This window comes from Galeopterus variegatus, unplaced genomic scaffold (assembly GCF_000696425.1).
Source record: "Galeopterus variegatus unplaced genomic scaffold, G_variegatus-3.0.2 Scaffold9985, whole genome shotgun sequence".
Taxonomy (NCBI): domain Eukaryota; kingdom Metazoa; phylum Chordata; class Mammalia; order Dermoptera; family Cynocephalidae; genus Galeopterus; species Galeopterus variegatus.
This window is the reverse complement of record NW_007736096.1, coordinates 48,693-65,484: the sequence shown is the minus strand read 5'-3', so window position 1 is coordinate 65,484 and position 16,792 is coordinate 48,693. Positions and strand designations below refer to the sequence as shown.

Below are 16,792 nucleotides of genomic sequence, written 5' to 3'. Positions count from 1 at the left end.
TGTGTGTGTGTGTGTGTGTGTGTGTGTGTGTGTGTGTGCATGCGTGTATGATGCTGGGTCCACAAATAGATCCATGCCCCTCTCATTTCCCTCCTCAGCCTCCTGGGGTCCATGTTCCCCAGGTTGGGAAAGCAGGAGGCTGGATGGACTCTATGTCCCCTTCCCTATTAATTAATTCATTTCTAGAATTTCCTTCATTTTTTCCTTTCCTTGAAATTTCTCTTTAAATTCCACTATTTCCCAGAAATATCTCAGAGTAAATGGAGTCAATGTGAAGATATCTCAGAAAAGCCAAACCACAAATCTCTGGTCTGCAAAGTCATCCCCTCTTGGAGCCCCCTCACCTTTCCTAAAGAGGTGACTGACGTTCTTTACCCAGTGTGACCTGCTTGCCATAAAGCCAAACAAAGCCCAACTGTCTCATGAAATGCCTCCCACTAAAGCTCCAGAGAAAACTAAGCAACACAAAAAAGAAGAGTTTATATTTGCTCATCTTTTCCTTTTCAATACATGTTCTAGAAAACAGGACCTTCTCTTGGCCGTTGTCTATTGAGTCATCTATTCTCAACCTCTCATGCTAGTGCCTTAATGCAATTCCTAATACACTAGCTTTAATTCCACCCTTTTATCTCACACTCAAAAAAGCACAGCTAGATATAAGTGAGAATTCCATGGATAATCTTGAATCCTACCAAATAATCAGAATAAGTAAATTAGCAAATTCTATACAAATTTTGCACAAGCAGGTACAAGAGGTACATCACTGCTTGTACAAATTTGCACAAGCAGTGATGTACCTCACAACAGTCTGAGAATTTTTGTGTTACACAATAGGATTCCCTATACAAGGTGGCCGAGCTGCCCAAGATGGCGACGGGTCTGGAGTGGCCGTGACAGGAGACAGCGCGATTCTGTGAGCCATGCGCTGTGATACCAGAGTATTGATTGCATTTCCAAGAGCAACAAAAGGCGAATAATTCTTTCAACAACGATCCTACATCGACAAACAAGCGGCAGCAGGTTCGAGGTTTTGGGGCCGACACAGAGGAGGAATCCTGAGAGCGCCCAAGCCCGGCTGTGGGAACGAATGATCAGTCCAGACAACAAAGGCCAGGAAAGCCAGCAAAGGACCACACAGAGGCGGAGTGAAGCGTGCCAGACCAGCCCAACTCTGCGACCTCTGTGAGTCACCCCCAGCAGAGCCCCACTTGCGGGGCGAAGCCCTACTGCTCCCCACCCGCCTGGCCCCCGCCCACCACACCAGGCTAGGCGCCCACATCAAAGCTNCGGAAATAAAACTCTAAGGTATTTTTCTGGCTATTTTTTGAATTTTATTTATCAAAGGAAAAAAATAGACTAAGTGAATGGATTAATTTTTTAAAAATTTCTCTGTCCTGAGGGGATGAACATAAAAAGCTACCCCCAAGTCAGCTGCAAAAACCTTTGGGATTACTACTTTGTTCCCATTGCTAACTGTAAAATAAGTCACCTTAGAGTCTAAGGCTTAGACCCTTTTGGAATGTCTGCCTTCAAGCAGACTCTCCCTTGGGTCAGGGTTGAAAGCTTCCCAGTCCCTAAGATAGGAGACCAGGGCTATTTGTCCTGCCACTGCCTGTGTGACTTTGGGGGAGTTACTTAAGCTCTCTGGGTCTTCACTTCCTTTTCTCTAAAATGAAGGAATTGGACTAGATCAGTCCTTCCTAAACTTTTGAGTTACATTCCCAAAATCCAAGAATGGCCCACCCCTTATAGATGCTGTACATGAGTTCTTTTAAGAACATAAATAACAGCCAAAGGCAACTTCAGAGTCAGTAATTTTAAAAAGTCATTTGTATTTTATTGCCACAGGATCAGTATGTATTAGACCCTGGGTGCTTCCTAAAACAGCAGAATCCTGGGCTCCCCCCCNCTTACAAGTAATTCTCAAGGGAGTACTGGGATTGGATCCTGGAAGATAATTACCACTGCCTATACAAGGTGGCCACTCAATGTAGACTTCGTGGTATAGCAAAAAGAACACTAGTTCAGGATCAGGAGACAGACAACCTACTGTGTGACCCAGGTGAATCACATCCCCTTTCTCAGCCTCAGTTTCATCTATAATATGAGGGTTGATTAATCCCCAAGATCCTTCTCTGCTCTAACATTCTTTGGTTCTGTGACTGCAGTAAGGGATGAGAATAAGTGGGGCAAAAACCGCAGAAAAGGCACTGAGTCTTTCAGGAGGTCCACATCAACAGTGCCCTCTCTGTAGGATGTGTGAGCAGCAATAACCATCTAGAAGGTACACCAATAGTACTATTTCTACCACTGAAAACTAGCCTGCAGGTCAAGGCATCCTTGCCTGAAAACTCAGGTGCAGGTGTAGGGACAGCTGGGCGAGTTCCTCTTGGTTACCAATCTAATTATTCATTCTGTAGGCTTCGGCATCAAATCCACCTTGCTGTTAGGTTTGATGATTGGGGTTTTTTGTTCACAAAACAGTCTCTTCTTCTATCTCCTAAATTCTGTGATGGTTTCCCCCTTGCCTGGTTCCTCCATGCCCAAGAGTCCACCTGAATTAATCTTCCCATGGCCCATACCTCAAGAACTCTGCTTCTGCCCTGTTAATAATACCCCTGTCTCATCCCATCAATTCTGGGACACAAGTCTTGCTTCTGAGTGTTAGACTCTGCTGGCTCTGTCGCCTGCTGACAGGCTTTCTTCATGCCACCCCCGCTGCTGGCCTGGGTCTCTAAAAGTGGCCTCCTCTTTGAGCTCCTATGGTTGAGCTCCCTTTCTCCCCAACACGTGGCTCTTAGGTTGTCCTTTCCTTTCTCTTTGTGGTTGGAACTTTCCTGATGCTGCAAGCTGATTGCTTTTTGAGATGTCCTCCAGTCCCTGAATCCTGGGTCCTGCATTTGGCCTGCCTCACTGCTCTTCTCTCATCACCCTCCCAACCTCGTACCATGTGCATGAGGGTTTGTCTAGTTCCAGTTCTGGCCCAGCTTGTCCTTTGCAGTTAATCTTTCATGCTCACTGGTGCCCAATAAGACAGTTCATATCACTGTGTTCTGATTTCTAGTTCTTGTACTTAAATAACCCATCGATCTAAATTCTTGAGCTTAGAGATATACTTGGACCTTGAACCTTCCCTGCTTAATTAGACTCATAACTTGGGAAGATTGAAATTTCTTTTCTTTTTTTTTTTTTTTTTTTTTTTTTTTTTTTACCGGGCCGGCCCGGAAGATTGAAATTTCTTACCTTCCAGCTTGCCAACTTCAAATCCAGTTGACTGCTTGGTTCTCCTAGTCCCAGTAACTGCCTGGTGGCCTACATCCTGTCATAGCCCTGACATCTTAGTATCAAGTTTGGCGAGAGTGGAATAGGAAGAATTTCATCTCTGGTGTTCCAACTACCAGTAAACTGCTGCTGCCCTTTCCTGGCATTTCAGCAGTTGACATGCTAGACCATATTTACCTGTTTACTTACTTATAATGGGGTGTATGTCCACCCCATTATAATGTCAGCTTCATGAGGGCAGGGACTTGTCTGTTTGGTTCTTTGCTGTTTCCCCAACACCAAGAATTGTGCCTGGCACAGTTGATTAAATGCTTTTGGTAAGGACAGGGCTCAGGGCAGGGAGCGAGCTGAGGGACAGAATGTCACTGGGAAGCAAAGGGCAGCTCCTTCCCTGCACATGCCCAGAAGTGTCCCATGCTCTTATCATTCTAGACATGAAGGCCTGGGCAGATAAAATAAATGCATGCTTGTTGGGATGTTATAGATTGAGGTGTCATTTCTTTTGCTATCAGAGTAAGGTAAGAAAAGGGCAGAGAGAGAATCCCTGGTGAAGGGATTTTCTTAATATGACTCAATAAGTTTTGCATGTTTATGAGATCTTGTGAAAAGGTTGGAACTGGAGGGGAGGACTCAAATGGCCAGCTTGTCCTCTTCCCAAGTAATGAGAAGTATTTAAGACTGTATGTGTTAGATTAAATTGTAGTCACTTTCTAGCTCCAAAGAAGAAGAAACCAGAATATTTGCATAAGTTCAAAAGGATTGAAGAGGGTGAGTATCACTGTATTGAAAATGGCCTGTTATAACTGGTAATGCTTTGAGGACAAACAAAGGACTGTTTTCTACACAGATGAGTTGAAACCTTTCCTATGCACCTACTTGCTTGTTTCAGTGTGCATCTCTTTTGACCAGTTTCCGAGAGACTGCCCACCAGGCAGAAGTGAGGATACTCAGGAGCATTAGTGCTTAATAGAGGAATTGGCTCTTATTTGGTTAGTTTTTATGAGATCAGATCTGTGTGTGTGTGTGTGTGTGTGTGTTACAGTGTGAGGCTGTGACGTCTACACTGCCGTAGAGGCTATAAAGGAAGAGAAATAAGGGCAGAAACAGTTTCCCAGTAAGTTAGGATGATTTAAAGGTACCAAATAACTATATGCAAAGATATGAAGTAGGAGATAATTCAAGGTTGTGGCTCTAAAAGGAAGAATTTCATCTCTGGTGTTCCAACTACCAGTAAACTGCTGCTGCCCTTTCCTGGCATTTCAGCAGTTGACATGCTAGACAATATTTACCTGTTTACTTACTTATAATGGGGTGTATGTCCACCCCATTATAATGTCAGCTTCATGAGGGCAGGGACTTGTCTGTTTGGTTCTTTGCTGTTTCCCCAACACCAAGAATTGTGCCTGGCACAGTTGATTAAATGCTTTTGGTAAGGACAGGGCTCAGGGCAGGGAGCGAGCTGAGGGACAGAATGTCACTGGGAAGCAAAGGGCAGCTCCTTCCCTGCACATGCCCAGAAGTGTCCCATGCTCTTATCATTCTAGACATGAAGGCCTGGGCAGATAAAATAAATGCATGCTTGTTGGGATGTTATAGATTGAGGTGTCATTTCTTTTGCTATCAGAGTAAGGTAAGAAAAGGGCAGAGAGAGAATCCCTGGTGAAGGGATTTTCTTAATATGACTCAATAAGTTTTGCATGTTTATGAGATCTTGTGAAAAGGTTGGAACTGGAGGGGAGGACTCAAATGGCCAGCTTGTCCTCTTCCCAAGTAATGAGAAGTATTTAAGACTGTATGTGTTAGATTAAATTGCAGTCACTTTCTAGCTCCAAAGAAGAAGAAACCAGAATATTTGCATAAGTTCAAAAGGATTGAAGAGGGTGAGTATCACTGTATTGAAAATGGCCTGTTATAACTGGTAATGCTTTGAGGACAAACAAAGGACTGTTTTCTACACAGATGAGTTGAAACCTTTCCTATGCACCTACTTGCTTGTTTCAGTGTGCATCTCTTTTGACCAGTTTCCGAGAGACTGCCCACCAGGCAGAAGTGAGGATACTCAGGAGCATTAGTGCTTAATAGAGGAATTGGCTCTTATTTGGTTAGTTTTTATGAGATCAGATCTGTGTGTGTGTGTGTGTGTGTGTGTTACAGTGTGAGGCTGTGACGTCTACACTGCCGTAGAGGCTATAAAGGAAGAGAAATAAGGGCAGAAACAGTTTCCCAGTAAGTTAGGATGATTTAAAGGTACCAAATAACTATATGCAAAGATATGAAGTAGGAGATAATTCAAGGTTGTGGCTCTAAAACTCTGAGTCCTCTATGAGGAGACAATTTTGCTAGCTCTCCAAAACGCCCTGGAGAGAAATTTGCAGGTAACAGGAAGGGGAGAGGCCTCCTGAGTGCTGCCAGCAGGAATTTTCTCAGTATACACATACCTTGAGAGGATTGCATCAGGGCTGAAACTGGATCTGAGGAGGGACTACAGACCCTGCCCTTTGCAGGAACATCTTGCCAAGTGACCAGAGCACTTTTCTAAGCATGCCAGGATGACAACTGCCCTTCTACAATCGGGAAGTCTGAGGTGGTTCCCATCAATCAGATTTGTCGTGCCTTGTATATGTATGTGTTTGGTGTAATATGCTGTTAAGTCTAAAATCTTACTCATCAATTTTGGATAATTAATTAGTTATATTTATGAACCCCCACCAACACATCTAAAGTCATTTTAGGAAATACTTGAATATCTAAATAAAACAAGATAGACACCTAATAAATCAGCATGCTGATTAAACGCATGAGAAGCACCATTCTCGCTGGTTGTTATGGTCTATTTTCTTAGCTTATTACATCTCATAAACACACTTCATACTCACAGCATTCCCAACTTGTCTCTCTTCAGGTGCTCATATAATATAAAAATAGTTCCTTGTCTGTCCTATAAAATTTGAATGGAGAGGAAGAAAATAGCACATTATCTTGGAAACAAAGTAAAGAAAATGCTACTAGCACAGTAAGACCACTAAGGCTGATTTGAATTAAAATCTAGAGCTACCTCCAAATATTGTGAAAAGTACATTTGAAAAGGCCATCTCCAGATGTGGAGTAGGTACATTCTAAGGCAGTGTTTTTTGAATTATAATGCTTGGAACACCAGCATCATAATCATCTAGTGTGCCCATTAAGAGGGTATTTTCTTTCTTTTTTTTTTTTTTGTCTTTTTGTCTTTTTCCGTGTCCGGCAACAGATCGCAACCCTCAGTGTTGCCCCCGTACCGGACCGGGGACCGGCAACGGGATTGCAACCCTCGGTGTTGCTTCCGCGCCTCGCTCAGCCAGTGAGCGGGAACCGGTCTGTATGTGGGATCCGAACCCTCGGGCGGGAGCGCCGCCACACTTCCCAAGCGGCGCACTATCCAGTGCGCCACCGGGCCGGCCCAAGAGGGTATTTTCATAGTCAACAACTATTAGTGTGTAACTTCAAGAAGCTGGTTGAGAGGATGTTGGATGTTCCCAACACAAAGAGGTGACAAATGTTTGAGGTGATGGATATGCTAAACACCCTGATGTAATCACTGCACACTGTATAAATGTACCCAAATATCACATTGTATTCCATAAATATATATAATTATCATAGACCAATTAAGAAAAAATAAATTTAAAAGCAAAAAAAAAAAAAAAAATTCGGAGACAGAATCAGATTAGAGGTTATCAGAAATGGGGGTCAGGGAGGAGCAATGAGAAGTTATTGCTTAATGGTTGTGGAGTTTATGTTTAGGATGACAAAAACGTTTTGGAAATGGAGGTAGTGATTACACAGAAGTGTGAATGTAATTAATTCTACACAATTGTATGTTTCAAAATGCTTAAATTGGCATCCATAGGTTATATATGTTTAACCACAGTACAAAAAAAAAAAGGGCATTTTCATAGGCACCATCCAAGCTCAGAGTCCTTGGAAGGGCTGCCTTTTAGCTCTCTTCCTGGACGATCCTACTGCATGTCAAAATTTGAAAACCACTCTTCTAAGAGCAAGGGGTAAAAGAATACAGGAAAGCAATCTGTTGTGTGGGAAATAATTTGTATTTAAATGGAAAACTATGTGTTGCCTATCGCACACCCTACTGCTGTATCAGATTGTTACAGGAGAGATATTTTACAGCTCTGTAAGTTGTAGGTAACTGATAGATAAGCAAATTCTGTCTAGTCTGATAGAGCGTCAATTGATTTCCCTCTCCCTTGTGGAAAAACCTGTTTCGCCTTCATTTCCATATTTATTTTCATTCGCATGTCTATTTGCATATCCCTGATCTATAAAGATATCTGTGTTTTGGATTCTTTTTGGAACCAGTTATACCATCTGCCTAGGTCCCTCTGTTAAAGAAAATCTATATCATGCATTTATTTTTATATCTGTATGAGGCATGGCTTTACCCTTTTAAAAAAATTATCTGTTAACAGTTTTCTCTAAATAAATAAGAAGCAATCCTGAAGTTGTCCAATAATGGAAATGGCTGCCCTGTGAAGCTGTGAACTCCCCATCACCAGAAGTCCAAAAAAGAAAACTGTGTTTTGGGGATTTCATAAAAGAAATCACATGCCAGAATTATGACTGCCCTTTTCAATTCTCCACTTCATCAGGAAATCAGTGCATTGGGACAGACCTTAGACTAGAACAGTGGTTCTCAATGAAGGCTGCATGTTGGAATCATCTGAATGCTTAAAAAATATAATGCCTGGGCCCTATCTCCAGAAATAGTGGTTTATTCGCTCTGGAGTACATCCTGGGCACAGTGCCATGCTGAGCTATATTAGAGCCTGAGGCAAAGGGAAAAAATCAGCAATCAGATCCTGTTTTTATTAAAAACTTTGATGTTTTGTTCATCATGTATTTTTTGCATTAACTTTGAGTTTATAAATATTGCATTAAAATATCATTTATCTTTACTACTGAGGGCTTTTGTTGTGCTCCCTTAAATTCTGTGCTCAGGATAAGTGTTTTGCTTGCCTCGCCCTCACTGCAGCTCTGCATGGGCATCTGTACTTTTTAATGCTCCTCACTGAGGTCATTCTGATGGGCAGCAAGGATTGAGAACCACTGCTTAGAAGGTCTCTTGCATCCCTTACTGTGATGTCCAATGTGGTAGCCAGTAGCCACAGGGGGCTCCTGAGAAACTGAAATACTAGTAGTCCAAATTGAGATGTGCTGTAGATTTCAAAGACTTAGTACAAAAAATGTAAAATATCTCATTAATAATTTTTATACTGATTACATGTTGAAACAACAATATTTTGTATAGATTGGGTTAAATAAAATATAGCACTAAAATTAACCTTACCTATTTCTTTTACTTTTTAAAAATGTTGCTCCAAGAAACTTTCAAATTATCTATGTGGCTCACATTTGTGGCTTGAATTATATTTCTATTGAGCAGTGCTATTCTAGGGCTCTATTGTAAATAAAAATATAATAAGTCACTTCCAATAAGTAAGTAGTTCCCATTTCAGAATTTCATATCTCCCTTTTTAAAAATAGTTCCATATTGAGCAGAAGTATCAGCAATCATCTGGCTTCTAATCCCCATATATAGAACAAGTTCATAGATATTTCATTCTCAGGGACCTGTGGGACATTTACTAGATTTTTCCCCCTCTCTGGGAATAGAATTCTCGATTGGCAGGGTTCTTTCTTTCAGTACTTTAAAATTATGATCCCATTGTCTTCCAGCTTTCATAGACTTTGTTGAAAAGTTAGCTATCAATCTTATCATTTCTCCTTTGAAGGTAAGGTAACTTTTTTTCTTCTAGCTACTTTAAAATTTTTCTGTTTCTCTTTAATTTTCAGCAGTATAATCATGATGTTTCCAGGTGTGATTTTCCTTGTATTCATCTTGTCTGAGGTTTACAGTGCTTCTTGAATATGTGGTTTGACATGTGTTTTGATGTCTTTCACTAGTTTTGGGAAATTCTCAGTCAGTAGTTATTTAAAATTGCTTCCTCTCTCCTTCTGGGACACTAGTTGCATGAAAATTAGACCTTTTCCTCCATGTCCCATATAACTCTTAAGCCCTTTTCTATATTTTCATCATTTTCTCCTTCTGTATATGTCTGAATATTTTCTACTAACCTGTTTTCCAGTTCACTAATTATTGGTTCTGATAATCTCCTATTAAATTAATATGTTGAATTATTAATCTTTGTCATAATAATTTTTAGTTCTAGAATTTTGATTTGACTTTTTAAAAAATAGATTCTAGGTCTTTGGGGGAAATTCTCTGTCTTTTTGTCTATTTTCTTGAACATACTAGTCATAGTTATTTTAAGTCCCTGTCTGACAGTTCCAACATCTGAATCACCTGTGGATCTTTCTCTATTTTTTTCTCTTTGTTTTCAATTATTTGGTCCTGTCTTTTGCTGTATCTTATAATTTTTGATTGGATGCTGATCATTGAAGCTCTAGATAATATCTTCCCTCAAAGAGGGTTAACTTTTATTTTTGACAGGTAGATAGAGTACTGGTAGCTCATCTTGATGTATCTAGGGCTGATTTTATGTGTTGTTGGTTCTGGTCTATTTAAATGTTTCTCTTACTCCTTGTATTTGGTCTTTTCTCCCAGGTAATTGTCTATACTCCTAGAGCTTGGTTCTTTTGGATTCTCCACTGAAAGCTTAGGGTGTTTATTAGGTCCCTCTCAATTCAGCAGAACATGAACTCCAATCTCATTCTTCCCAGCCTAATGTGGCTTGATCTTTAGCCTCCCAGCTACTGGTTTTATTTTTGTTTTTGTTTCGTGTGTGTGTGTGCTGGATTTCTTGGAGTCTTGAGCTGTTTATTTCACCAGGTATGAGTACACTAGTGATAGAAATGACACCTGTACACAGATTTATGAGCTCACTTCTCTTCGATCATCTTTGCTCTAGGATTTTGGCTGTCAAGTATCAAGCAGTTTGACAGTTCTGAACTCCAGTCTCTGACTCAGCCCAGTAAGTCTGTGATTTCCATTTGGGTTTATTCCCTAACACAATTTGGAAATGTTCTCAAAGAAAAACTTAGGGGATTATGGCACTCACTTTATATTCTTCTGTTCTCTTAAGGATTGTAGTTCCCTAAATACTGCTTGTCTTGGTTGTCTTCCAATGTTTTCAAACAGTTGTTTTATATATACTTGTCCAGCTTTTATAATAGTTTTTGGTGGAAAAAGTTGGTTTGCTACAAGCTACCTTGTCATGGCCAGAATGAGAAGTCTAGGTTTGGCAGGACATTTATAACTCTCCAAGAAAAGTGACCAGGAATCTTCTTAGCTTGCATCCAGAGGGAGTAACAGAAGTAAAAGATTTACTCCAAGCTGTTTTTCCATAATACCCCATAAAACAATTCAGTATTTTATTTTACATTTGAGAGATATAAGAGTCTATACAGAAGCAGCTCACCAAAGTAAACCTCACTGTAAGCAACATTTTCCTCAGGCAACTCTATCTATCCACGTATCTCAGTCTCACTCCCTTGTCAATATACTCCCTGTGTTACTTCCTGGCTGTCAGATTCCCAATTGTTGTACTCTGTTCAGGTCTGTTTTCCCAGGTAGCATCTTAGGCTATAGATCTTTTTGTTTGCTTTGATTGACCTTTCTCCCCTTTCAACCCCATTTACTCTTGTGTAAAATTTTTTTCAAGCTAGTTATTAGAAAGCACCATAATAATTTTTTGCTATATAAACTTGCAAAGTGACTTAACATTTTAAGCCTCAGCTTCCTCATCTACAAACTCAGAACAGTAATATCTACCTTTTAAAGTTATTGCAAGAATGAAACATAATATATAAAAAATGTTTACAAGGTATAAAATGCTATCAAATATTATTATAAATAACTATGGGTGATCCATGGTATTTCTAGATCAGGTCTGGCTCTTTATTTGGAAAGCCATGAACTATAAAGAAAAAAAAAATGATCTGCTCAGCCCTCACCACTCAAACGCTGGTGGAATGGAGACAGGGTAACTGCAGTAAGTACTCTATTTGGAAAGGGAAAGAATGAGAGACAAACAGAAGCTATGGGGTTTGTAGCAATTCTGAAATTCCACTGGGCAGACATTTCAAAGGCCCCTATCCCTTAGGTGGGAAATCTTTCTTGATTAGGCCTGATTCCACTCTCTTAATGGGGCTCTCTTAGACATTGTTCATTGTGGCCCTTGGCTCTGCCTTCTGGGAATTTATTCCTTTTCCATAATCATCCTCAGCCATATCTGAGGGGGGTGTGCATTACAGAGTATACCTTCCTTAGCAATATAAAAACTTTCTTACCCTCTTCCTGCCCATAGATGGTTAAGTAACAAAGGGTTCTTTTAAGTCTTGAACAGTGACAGTCTCTTTTAATCCAGACTGATGTTTCTCTTGACTGTTGAGCTCTCTCAAAAATTTAATTGATTTATGATCTATTTGATTTCAATCAGCTACAAGTACCAATAGCTACATCTGCAGTTCTTTTCTAGATAAACCTCTCAGATTTTCTGTATTTCTTTGCTGTCTTGCTTCTATGCCTCCCTCTCTCTCTTAATTTCAGGCATCTTTAGTCTATCAGACTTCAGTAGGAGAGCTATATCCTTTGTCTCTTTTTCCTGAGCTGTTCTGGTTAAATTAGAATATTCACTGGACGCCACAATCTCTGTTCGATCCTTACTCCAAGGTAACTTAATCCATTCAGAGGTTTTAATAGTTGGTTATTTAAGTATTACCATTTTCTTCTCTTTTTAGCAAAAGTTTATCATTAAAATGAGAGAAAAGGAAAAAAGATAATAGTAGGTTATGTCATACCTTTAATCGGACCCTTATTGCAAGGCTGAGTTTTAATTGGCTTTTTTCGTACAAAAGCTTTTTCAGCTTTTTTTTTTAAATCCTCCATGTTGAAGTTTAAAAATCAGTTCAGCTTTTCCAACTCTGCAAAGTACCACCTTTCTGGAATCTCTCTATTCCCTTTCATTTCTGCTTGCAAACTGCCTGATTCATTTGGAAGCTCATACTTTTTTGTATAATACCTTGACAAATGCAGCCAGCAATGCCCAATATATTCTATTGACATTATTATATTCTTCAACTGCTTCTCCTAGAGCTACAGGTACATTAGAAATATTATTTTCCTTCCAAATTATCATAGGTGTCAGTTTTACCAAATATTTTACCACTTCATAACATGGATTTTCATCCTGTAGTTTCCATTAACAGTTTCCTTGCCTCCCCTTGCCTGAGCACTAAGCCAATACCAAAATTTTAGGTTTCTGTTCTGGGGGCATCCTTCTTTTGCTACTAATTTCTATATTAACCAGGTAGGCTGGGTTATGCTGCAGTAACTAAAAAAAAAAAAATTCTTGGTTGTTTATTTTATTTTATTTTTTTTTTGTGACCAGTAAAGGGATCGCAACCCTTGGCTTGGTGTCGCTCACACCAGGCTCAGCCAGTGAGTGCACCAGCCATCCCTATATAGGATCCGAACCTGAGGTGGGAGTGCCACTGCGCTCCCAAGCGCTGCACTCTCCCGAGTGCACCACGGGGCCGGCCCTCTCGGTTGCTTATAAAAACAAACTTTGTAGTTCTTGCTTACGCTCCATTCCCCAAGTGGCGTGGCATGGGTCTCTGATCACTGTTCTTACACTCGGGGAGCCAGGCTGAAGGAAGCTCTGTCTCAATGTGCTTTCATGCTTCCCAAGGCAGGAAAAAGCATATGGCCACCCATGAAGTGGCCCGTAAAGGCTTCTGCATTGGAAAGGAATGTATCACTTCTGCTCATATTTCACTGGCCAAAGCAAGTTGTATGACCATGCCTAATTTTAGGGGGAGGGATGAAGAAGTGTAATTCTGTCATGTTCCTGGAAGGATGAAAATCAGAATATTTGTAAGAAGCCCTATTGATTCCCACCATGGCAATACCGTGGCCTGAGGAAATGATTGCTGGCGGTTGTAGAGCTATTTAGAACCATGGCACACTGCCTGTGTATGTGTGACACCAGCCCTGCCCCACACTGTTGCAGGCAGTAAACATGACGCCTTTCTCCACATGGCTTTCATTACAACTTCATTTCATTAGGAAATCAGTGGGGGTATTCTGTGGCATTACAGAAGTGCCAGGAATGAGACCCACCAAGTTGCTTACAAACTCAGCAATGCTTCCTTCCAATATTCATCAAGGAAAAATAAACTCATAGTGTGTTCTCATTTCCCTTTTTATTTCCTGGGACTTTGGACAAGAAACATCGTTCAAGATTCTGTGATGATAATAGGAGGAAAAACAATGTCAAGAATAAGGACTTTTGAGGATTTTCCTTTTGGTAGCATTGACATGATACATTGTTAATGTTACTTTCTTTTTCTGGAATAATCACCCACATTAAATTCAACCGAGAGTGGGAGCAGGTAGCAGAGGTTATGCTGGAATTTGGGTAAATGATCTTCTTTTTAGACTCAGCATAATCCCAAGAGGTAATAACACTTTAGGGAAATTAATTATTAAACACGTATTTTTTTCTCTTTTGCAAGGGAGAGAGAGTCGTAGGGGGCTATGAAGAGAAGTTGAGCTTCTTCAGCTGAAGAATACGTAAGAGGACCCAGATGAAATATTCCGTTTAAAATGAATCCCAGAATTTTTGGATTGGGTTGGTAATAATATTTTAAAAATATGAATAGTTAGTGGAAAATAGTCCTTTAGGAGGAAAAAGGCACATGGAGATGCCTTGGTGTAAGAGAAAGAATTATGCTTGACTTTGTGGACAATTACGAGTTCAAATGTCAGTTTCACAAAATGCCTGACTGACTGTGCGACCCTGAGCAAGTGCTGCAAGTCTTTAAGCCTAAAGTCCTCACTGTAATATGGGAGAAACAAACCTTCTTACAGGACAGACATGAAGAATACAGGAGTGAATGAGTAAAAATGCTCAGCTCGGTGGCCAGCACACAGTAGGTGCTCCATAAACGCTGGTTCATCACCTGCTTCCCAAAGTAAAGACAATTAAGGGAGCAAGTGCAGAGTCCTGTCCAGAAATGGACCCCAGGGTTTGAGAAGATGAGAGCCCATCTCAGGAAAAGTGAAGCGAGGACACTGCTGGAGAACGTCCAACATTTCCAAGTACTCACATAACTCCTCACCTCAGATTTTTATGGCTCCATTTTTCTCTTCTTTCTCTCTTCTTGTACTTCTGTTTATTTGCTCCTTTCCTTTCTAATTATCTCCTCTTCCTTTTTTGGTGGATTTTTCCAGTCTCTGGATTTTATCTTCTCTCTTTTCTTCTGTTATCTTTTTCTTCTTCATATTGTTCCATCACTTTGTTGCCTCCAATCTATATTTTTCTTTCTCCCCCATTTCATCTTTCCTCCTTTCTAAGTTGTTTAGCACAGGCGACCTGGAGGCGAGTCTACAAAACTGTGCTGGCTATGTCTCAGTGCCTCTCTGTCCCCACTTTCTGTAGCTCTCCTCGGTTTGCCCTGACAGCTTCTGTGGAACCCTTTCCTTGTGCCACCCACTTCTGCCCCCTGGGCTACAGCAATCTGCTTCTCCTATTAAATGTGCTCTTAGAAATGGATCTGATCAACTCAGAGACACAGGTGTAAATAACTCATAAATTTTGGTGCTTTACTTTTCCCACGGGTTCTAGAACTTCAATCAGATACAAAACCTTTGGCCCAAGAAATAAATCTCTAATAATAATTTCAGGCAATAGAAAGTGATGGAGTATGTCTTCCTATGGGCAGGAGACTTTCCCTGCCAAACATACCTATTCACAGTACTTGTTCTGCTTTGATATTTTAGAATAAAATAAAATAAAAGAGTCAGATAAAGCTAGAGTTAGATTTAGCTACCTTCTGGTACATGGAAGTGTTTCAATCTAATCAGTTGGAGCTAAAAATTATTTAATTCTAAAGGGATTGTGTGCAGCAGATGCAACAATTTATTTCAGGTAAATCAGCTTTATCTGGCTTTTTCATTCTTTTTGTACTATATCAATTTTAATGTAATTTGCAAAGGGATATGAGCTCCATTACATGTGTTTGCAAAGCATGAATCAATCTAGCCAAGGGGCCTCATGCACCATGACAGTGCTCTGGCAGCATGGTGGGGATTGCCAAGGGTCAGCCAGGTCATTCTATTCACTGCTGGCCCTGTGCTTGAGGTCTGTAAGCTTCTCAAGGGCTTATAAAAATATGTACCCCTTAAAATTTCTGTTTCTGAAGTATAAAAAATAAGAGCTAATAAATGTAGAATTGAATATCAATAAATTAAAACATTCGATTAACTGTTTACTGCTCAATTTTAAGTCTTTATATATATATATATATACACACACACATCGTATTTCATGTGGGAGGTGAATCTGTTTTAGTATGTTTGATGTGATGTGAAAAATAAGAGTTAATAAATGTAGAATTGAATATCAATAAATTAAAACATTCGATTAACTGTTTACTGCTCAATTTTAAGTCTTTATATATATATACACACACACACATCGTATTTCATGTGGGAGGTGAATCTGTTTTAGTATGTTTGATGTGATGTGGGATGGGTCTTCCATGAGTAAGAGGGCACAGGGTCACTCAAGGTCTTAGAATGGTCCTGAGTGTTAGAGATTTGAAAATCTGGAGCAAAGTGGAAGAACACAGTACTGTTTCTCCAGAGTAGCATGAGTCTGTAGGCACAAAGTAGAGGCTCTAGTTCAGGCACGAGACACTGCATCTTGCTTGCCCCCATCCAGCTACCTTAGGAGGAAGCAGCTAGGCAGGAGCCCCCTGTATTACTGGAAGATGAAAAGTGGGGAAAACTTTTTATCAGAACTCCTTCTGCAAAGAAATTACTATATGTAGGTAGAAGGATGCTGTAGACTGAATTGTGTCCCACCAAAATTCATATGTTGAAGCCCTGACCCCCCATGTGACTGTATTGGAGATAGTGCTTTTAAGGAGGTGATTAAGGTTAAATGAGGTCATAGGGGTTGGAGTTCTGATCTACTAGAACTGGTGTCCTTATAAAAGAGACACCAGAGATCTCTTTCTCTTTGCAAACAGCAAGAAGGTGGCCATCTATAAGCCAGGAAGCAGACCCTTGCCAGGAACCAAATCTGCCACCATCTTGATCTTGGACTTCAAGCATTCAGAACTGCGAGAAAATAAAAGTCTGTTGTTTAAGCCGCCAGTCTGTGCTATTTTGTTATGGCAGCCTGAGCAGACTACAACAGAGGATGTTCATTGATAAGCAGCTTTGGGTGGGGTCAGGAAGCTCAGGGCAAGTTTCAGATGGTCCTCAAAATGCCTCCTAAGTCTGGCAAGCTGCAAGGTTTTTGCTTTACCAAGGTGGGTGTGCAAGTTTGGGGATGGAGTTGATCTTCCCAGGATTAAGTGCTACCGTCTATGGAGCTGCCTTTCTGCCCTTCCCCAAACAGCACTCAGCCTTCCCCTAAATACATGTCAAACTAATATTTAAAGAGCATCTGTTTGGAGGGGCACCAAATTATTAGCGACCTGCATC

The 16,792-nt window shown here is 40.4% G+C and overlaps 1 protein-coding gene across 1 annotated transcript in view; it reads right to left on the bottom strand.

Moving 5' to 3' along the window:
• Positions 1-16,792, bottom strand: part of LOC103609717 (IQ domain-containing protein H-like) — a gene marked incomplete at both ends in the record, with an annotated part of 58,929 nt that overhangs the window by 2,067 nt on the left and 40,070 nt on the right. The window contains one exon of the mRNA XM_008594009.1: positions 6,159-6,220. Within this exon, the coding sequence (XP_008592231.1) occupies positions 6,159-6,220 (62 nt within the window). The remainder of the gene's footprint in view (positions 1-6,158; positions 6,221-16,792) is intronic.